General features: G+C 36.9%; 1 protein-coding gene across 1 annotated transcript; it reads left to right on the top strand.

Moving 5' to 3' along the window:
• The first annotated feature begins 385 nt into the window (after nucleotides 1-385).
• On the top strand, nucleotides 386-5,858 carry LOC21386975 (microtubule-associated protein 70-1). The gene is made up of 11 exons (XM_024163799.1): nucleotides 386-720; nucleotides 1,655-1,740; nucleotides 2,461-2,526; nucleotides 2,692-2,862; nucleotides 3,110-3,280; nucleotides 3,400-3,555; nucleotides 3,793-3,939; nucleotides 4,532-4,603; nucleotides 4,687-5,205; nucleotides 5,299-5,486; nucleotides 5,612-5,858. Exons 1-11 carry the CDS (start codon nucleotides 453-455, stop codon nucleotides 5,625-5,627), a joined length of 1,860 nt encoding a protein of 619 aa, XP_024019567.1. The 5' UTR covers nucleotides 386-452; the 3' UTR covers nucleotides 5,628-5,858.
• Nucleotides 5,859-7,295: the final 1,437 nt, after the last annotated feature.

Here is a 7,295-nt window from a genome sequence, read left to right as displayed (position 1 = left end):
GTCCTTACTCCTTTATCTTTTTTTAAAGAAAAAGGAAAAAAAAAAGGGATAAAATTATCACACACTCATAATCAAATAAATAAAAAATGGTTTTTGCTCATAAATGTACAACAAATCAGATTCTACTCCCCTTCTATCTCTTGTCCTCATAGAATAAGGTCCAATTCCAAAGGCTTTATTAATATAAAAAAATCGAAAGGCTTTAAATAAATAAATAAACATTCTATCAACAAAAGAGAAAAAAGGAAAAAAAAAAACAATTTCCAATGGCTTTAAATAATTAAATTCTCTCTCTCATTTAAAGTTAAACCCCCCGCCTAAACCTCCTCCTTAATCCTAACCTTATATATAATCAAATTCTCTCTCTGCTGGTAAAGATACTAAACAAACAGTATCCCTCTCTCTCTCTCTCTAACTTTCTCTCTCTATCTGGGGACTCATCGGAGCTTCGTATGAGCGCCATACCCACACCGTCGGATCTCCATCCAATGGCGAGGCACATGAGTAACGGCGAAGCGGCCGAGCCGTCGCCGAAGCAACCGCCGGTGTTCGGCTCCTCCGCTTCCTTCAAGGCTCGGAAAAAGTCTCACGCCGGCGCGCCTGCCGCCGCCGCCGCGACGGTTGGCCGAGTCGGCGCTGAGGTCGACGACATCATCACTCTCCTCCACGGCTCCGATCCGGTCCGCGTCGAGCTCAACAGGCTTGAGAACGAATTTCGAGGTGAGTTTCCGGTGATTCTGATGTCCATTTCTGGAATGAAAAAAAAGTGAAAAAGTTTTGAGTTTTGTGAAGCGAGTGGCAATGCCTTGTGTGTATTATCGTTTTTTTAGCATCTTTGTCGATTTATTGGTTTGAATGTGCGTTTTGAGTTCTAATTGGGTAATCGTCTTATTCGTGCCTGGTTTTTGGTGTATTCGAGGAATTTTGTTGAAGAAAAAGTTTTGCGGTGTGAATTCTCAACAGATTCATGAATTTTCTCTCAGGAAGAAAGAAGTAATAGTAATGCATGTGTCTGCTCATATACATGCCGAATTTGTGTTGTACAATATTTTTGCAAAAGATGTAGGTTAATACGGACCTTCGAGAAAAAGTGATTGATGAAGGAAACAAAAATGGGAAAGTCTATTTGATGTTTTAATTTAACAATAAATCACCGAGAAACGTAGTATAAACACTCAATTCTTATCAAATTGGCGTTGTCCCCGTTTCTTGGAGCTCTCATATCCGGCAAGCGAAAAAGAAAAAATAAAATAAAATAAAATTTTACTTTCTGCTTAGTCGTTTAGAGGGGAGGTTGTTAGATACTTAAGAAAATTGTTGAATATTCTGATGTATTTAGAGCATTCGTTTCTGATTACGGTAGATATTTGAGCTGCTGTTTAACATAATGGACTGGCCTTCATGATTTAAGAACAACCAGACATCATTTTTATTTTTTATTTTTATTTTTAGCTGGAGTGATTGTGGTAAGTTACGGCATCATTGAAATAAATTACATAAGTAAATAATCTTTGTTAGTGAGAGGAAAATACATTGGAGATGGTATTTTAATTACTTAAATGGCGTTTGGGCTTTCCTTAAATTCTTTTGTTTTTTATGCATAAATAGTGTGGTTGTGGGAATTGATGATGGGTTTTCTGTATTGAGATAACAGATAAAGATAGGGAATTGGGAGATGCACTTGCAGAAATCAAATCCTTAAGGAACTCGGAACGCCTTAAAGAGAAGGCAGTTGAAGAGGTATTACATTTTGACACTAACTCCACTTTCTCTTATTGACACTGCCTCCATATGTGCTTGTAATTTTAACCTTACTCGTCATTTAGCAAGGAGATCATTTGCGTATGGCAGGACAATATGCCACTTCTAGAATTCCATTGTCACGTGATATGTGGTAATTGTATTTAGCAGATTAAAGTAACATGTTTTTGCAAAATAAGTGCGTATTTTGGAAAACCTGTGTCTGAACGCAAATATGTGTTATGGCAATTGATTTATCATTTATCTTGGTAAAAGAAGACAATAACTAAACTCCCACCGTTTTCTCTATGAGTTTAAATTGGAATCATACATACTAAAATAGAGACCAAAAGTGGGTTCATGCTAGACTTCCTGTGATTTATTTTATTTTATTTTTTGTTTTTTGGTGAATAATTTTGTGGGCCCTGTGTCTTCCTACTGTTTCTGAAAAAATAAATTGGTAGGATGATTCCAAACTTAGTAAGTTGGTTCCATGATAAACGGAAAAATGACCTTCTTTGTGTTTCATTTACTAGTAGTCGTCTTTTTGAAGAATCTTGATATATGTGATATATGTACATTGAACAATGCCATCTGGAAATTATTACTCATGATGTACGATAATTGTATTGTGTTTTAACAGTAATAGAATCATTTTAGTTTTTTATTCTTTAGTTCGGTCATACAGGTATCCTCATATTTCTTCGGTTATTTTTTCAGTTGACAGATGAGCTAAATAAAGTTGACGGAAAACTTAAAGCTTCTGAAGCCCTTTTGGAGAGCAAGGTATCCTTTTGCAGTGTTGTGTTTCTTTTCTTTTCTTTTTGTTTTTTTAAAGTTTCGTAAAAAAAGAAAATTGTATAATCATTCGCTAACCATATAATAGTGTTTTTTTATATTATTTTTTTTACTGGTTGAAAATTTACAAGGATTAGTATATCATGTTTGCAGAATCTTGAGATTAAAAAAATAAATGATGAGAAGAAAGCAGCTTTGGCTGCACAATTTGCCGCAGAAGCCACTCTTCGTAGAGTCCATGCTGCACAGAAGGATGATGAAATGCCTCCAATTGAGGCCATTATCACTCCACTGGAGGCAGAGCTTAAGCTTGCTAGGCAGGAGGTATAATTCCCTTAAGTAGTATGACTACCCTTGTCGACACTCGACATTTATGATGTTGTACTTCAATTATCAGCAATTATACAGTCTATAATTGAACACATTGCAAAGTATAACAAATGTCATTATACACAGATCAGTACCTCGGCTTCTTAGACTCTGGTTGGTTGTGCTTTTCTAGCCATTGCTATTTTTATTTGCTTTACTCAGTAGCTAGATTTTTCTCATGCACCATGCTTTCATATTCTAGGTAGCAAAGTTGCAGGATGATAATAGAGCACTTGATCGGCTAACAAAATCAAAGGAGGCTGCTCTGCTTGAGGCTGAGAGGACTGTTGAAATTGCCCTGGCAAAAGCATCCTTGGTTGATGATCTGCAAAACAAAAACCAAGAACTTCTGAAACAGATAGAAATTTGCCAGGTATCTTAAACGAAATTGAAAATTTCCCTTCACACAATTTCCATTGAAATGGGGTCGTATTTTTTGCTGTTTATGAATGGCTTCATAGCTTGATATGACATTTCTTGCTCATACACCAGGAAGAGAACAAAATCCTTGACAAAATGCATAGGCAAAAAGTTGCTGAGGTTGAAAAGCTGACTCAAACGGTTCGTGAGCTTGAAGAGGCTGTTCTGGCTGGTGGTGCTGCAGCCAATGCTGTGCGTGATTACCAGCGAAAAGTGCAAGAGATGAATGTAATTGACTGTATCCGGAATTCTATTTCTTGCGAATTACTTAGTGTATGTTTGGTATATGAGTTCTGCTACAGTGCAAACTCATGATTTTGGTTTGTTTTTCTCTCTCAAAAAAATTTAAATTTCAAAAGTCATAATCAAAAACCCTGATTTGAATCCATATACCAAACGGGCACTTAGTAGTTATTCCCAGATTGTGATATATGCAAATTGCTTCTAACCCTAAAGTTTATGTAGGAGGAGAGAAAAACTTTGGAGCGGGAGGTGGCTCGTGCCAAGGTTTCTGCAAACCGTGTAGCCACTGTAGTTGCAAATGAGTGGAAAGATGCCAATGACAAAGTCATGCCTGTAAAGCAATGGCTTGAAGAAAGAAAATTCTTTCAGGTATGTTAATACTGATCAGTTAAATGCCACCTTATCGTGTTTTATGTGTTTCATTTATTTGTCTGAATAATGATCTTTTTTTTTTTTTTATGAGAATTGAGACACTTTTATTAAAAACAAAAGCAAAAAAGGAGTACGAAACGGGATGTTGCTAGAAGTTGCATCTGTTTCGACTTTTTTTTACTTTTTTCTTTAAAAACTTGTAACAGTGCTATTACTCTTGAATTACCATTTAGTAAATACATTTGAATGCAATAATCTATGCTTCCATGATGCCTGGAAGAATATATGACGTCCTGTATTCCTGTCAGTTTTCTGTTGTGTTTTATAAGATTGAGGCAAAAGAAATGAGGAATTTCAGGAACTGGTTACACAGAAAAACTAAAGAATTTCATTGTCAGATTGTGTGTACTGGCTTGAAATGTTCAATACTTTATGTAGCAAAAAGACTGGGCGCTAAGAAAAGCATACCATTGCAATATAAGTTATATCCTTTGTTACTATTTAAAGGAAAAGGTTAAAATAGACAATAGAACAGAGATTTTAGGTTTCCTACATCAGAGGATTCATTTGGTTTCACTTCCACATGTAGGGAGAAATGCAACAGCTTCGGGATAAGTTGGCAATAGCAGAGCGCACTGCAAAGGCAGAAGCACAGCTAAAGGTGCCCTTTCCAGTTCTTTGTTTTCTTTATGTTTTCTCTTTTGTACAATCTTCTTGTTAGCTGATCATTATTTGATTTCTCAGGAAAAGTACCTAATGCGCTTCAAGGTTTTGGAGGAAAGGCTTAAACGATCTAATGCTGGTTCTCGCACAGCCTCAGAAGCAAGAAGCACAAGCAACGGGAGTTCAAGGCGCCAGTCCCTTGGCGGAGCTGAGAACTTCTCTAGATTGTCTGCCAATGGATATCTATCAAAAAGAATTTCAAATCCACAAGCAGGTCTCCAACGTTCCAATAGCGCTGCGGTGCTACTAAAGAATGCCAAGGTTTCATCAGGATCATTTGATGGTGGTAGCAGGTCAGTTGAAACAGATAAGCTGAAAGACAATGTACCCTCCAATGTCAGTGATCAGACGGAAATGACGGGGACAAATGGTAGAAAAGATGACGGTCCAAATGCCACTCCTACTGGAAATTCCAGAACAGAACGTGAAGATTATGTTTCAGGAATGTTGTATGACATGTTACAGAAAGAGGTTATAACTTTAAGGAAGGCCTGCAATGAGAAAGATCAGACCCTCAAGGATAAAGATGATGCCATTGAGGTTAGATAACTGTTTAATATTTCAGGCTAGCCTTGCCCTTAATTTTGACTCAACATTGTACTAACGTGTCTTTTCTAATGTGGAAACAAGTAGATGTTGACAAAGAAGGTTGACACATTAAACAAAGCAATGGAAGTTGAGGCGAAGAAAATGCGAAGGGAAGTGGCTACCATGGAAAAAGAAGTTGCCGCCATGCGTAATGGCAGTGAGCATGATCAGAGGACAAGGCGCCTTAGTGCTTCTAGAGCGGCGGTATCGATGACTCGTTCTCTTTCTACGAGGTAAATAATTATTTAGAAATTAAACATTTTGTCTGTAGATGGTTATGGTTTTTGTGTTCCTCTTTGTCCATGTGATTGATATCGACCTTTCTTTCTTTCTCCTTTTCCTTGACCTTCTTTTCCAGGATTGCAAGAAAGTAAATTGATGTTGTGCAATGACCAAATGTCAAAAATTTTACTCTCCGGCTCTGCCATCAATAGAATTTGTATGGTTTTGTCATGATTCTTTACTCATCAAATATCTGTGTCTATTTTAAGTATATTATTGGTCTAATTTGTAAAGAATGACTTCAGGCTTTTCAGGAAAACGTCCTGCAATGTATATTGCTTGTACTAATACAACTAAGAAATACCATTAAGAGTGGAATGAAATGGGCATAAGAGGTTTTATTAGATGACTCTTTTCAAGGTTTAATCCGACTGATAATCCTTGTCTGCCATACATATATATGTGTGTGTGTGTGTGTGTGTGTGTGTGTGGTAAAGAATTTGACTAGGCAGCTTTGAGGCCCAAACCTTACTGAAATTAAGATTTCCAGCTGGTGGCGAAACCCAACATTTCCCTTTAATTCTGACGCTCCATTTTCATTTTGCGCCGAAAGTGACCTTGACGGAAAACAGGGAAAGTACTGCACAGAGGTGGATGAAAACTTCTTGCCAGTGGCATATAGGTTACAAGACTTCATATACGAGCATCTGTTAGTGTACTGCCAAATTATTTTACCAATGTCAAAATTTGTGTTCTATCGAATAGGGTTGTACATCGGTCAGTGACTGACGATTTTCGTCAATTTGGTCACTGACTGATACTGTTAGTCGGAAAAATGAACACTGAGCACTGCCCAATAAAAGGAGAAACCGATGGTTCGGTAATCGACTTTTCTTGGTCGGTGACCGCTATCCACTATTGTGGTTGCATGGTAGTTTAGTTATTGAGCTTGGAGGAGAAGAGACGCCAAAGTGGTTTGTCAAAGGAGAAGAACAAGAAGAAAACGGTGGGAGGAGAGTAAAGGAGAAGAAAAAAGTGCGGGCTCAGGCTGGATATGTTTTGCTTAGTCCTGGGTAAAAGAATTGTGCTCTACCTGTGTGTACATTGGGGAAGGAGGATTTCGGATTGCAGTCACTAGCCGCAGAAAAATCTCAGAATCGAGCACCAGTTGAGGTGACATTCCGTGGTTCGGTTTCACAGATTGATGGTGTCACCCACCGCACTCTGGCGGTTTTTTCCGTTGGTTTCGGGCAAACTGTTGGTTGCTGGTAATTCTCGATTTTTGTTTTTGTTCACCCCTACTATCACATTAATGTGTTAATGCTCAATTTTGGAATTTGGGCAGAAAAACTACTCTCTAATATGGTGATATCTTGTGTTAAATTTAGCACATGCTATATACACTATTAGAAGCAGGTGTTAAAATTTTGCCACTTGGCTAAAATTTTGGCACTTAGCGACTATTGATCAATGTGATGACTTTTTATTTACTTCTCGTTTGGTAAGTAAGTTTGAATGGAAATTTAATTTTTTTTTATATGTAAAATATTATAAAAACGTAATGTTAATAATTAAGACATTGTCATTTTCAAGTTATATAAAAATTAAAATTTAATTCTTACATTATCTATAAAGCTTTATAATTTTTGAAGTAGCATCATGAACTCAAGCACAAAATTGACTGCTATTATAAAATAATAGCAAAAACTAAATATTGTAAAAAACTAAGAAGAACAAAAGAGAGCACAAAAGAAAGACGAGAAACAAAACAACATTGTATTCTTTCTTCACTTATGAGGGATGATATAAAATGCTCGTCC

This window comes from Morus notabilis, unplaced genomic scaffold (genome assembly GCF_000414095.1).
Source record: "Morus notabilis unplaced genomic scaffold, ASM41409v2 Scaffold915, whole genome shotgun sequence".
Taxonomy (NCBI): Eukaryota; Viridiplantae; Streptophyta; class Magnoliopsida; order Rosales; family Moraceae; genus Morus; species Morus notabilis.
This window is presented reverse-complemented; position numbering and strand designations above follow the sequence as displayed.

What these genes read in the sequence shown, in the direction of transcription:
- LOC21386975 (XM_024163799.1), top strand. Translation starts at nt 453, where the DNA reads ATGAGCGCCATACCCACACCGTCGGATCTCCATCCAATGGCGAGGCAC. An exon ending in AAGCCCTTTTGGAGAGCAAG is followed by an intron (nt 2,527 to 2,691) that starts GTATCCTTTTGC and finishes TCATGTTTGCAG; the next exon opens with AATCTTGAGATTAAAAAAAT. An exon ending in AACAGATAGAAATTTGCCAG is followed by an intron (nt 3,281 to 3,399) that starts GTATCTTAAACG and finishes CTCATACACCAG; the next exon opens with GAAGAGAACAAAATCCTTGA.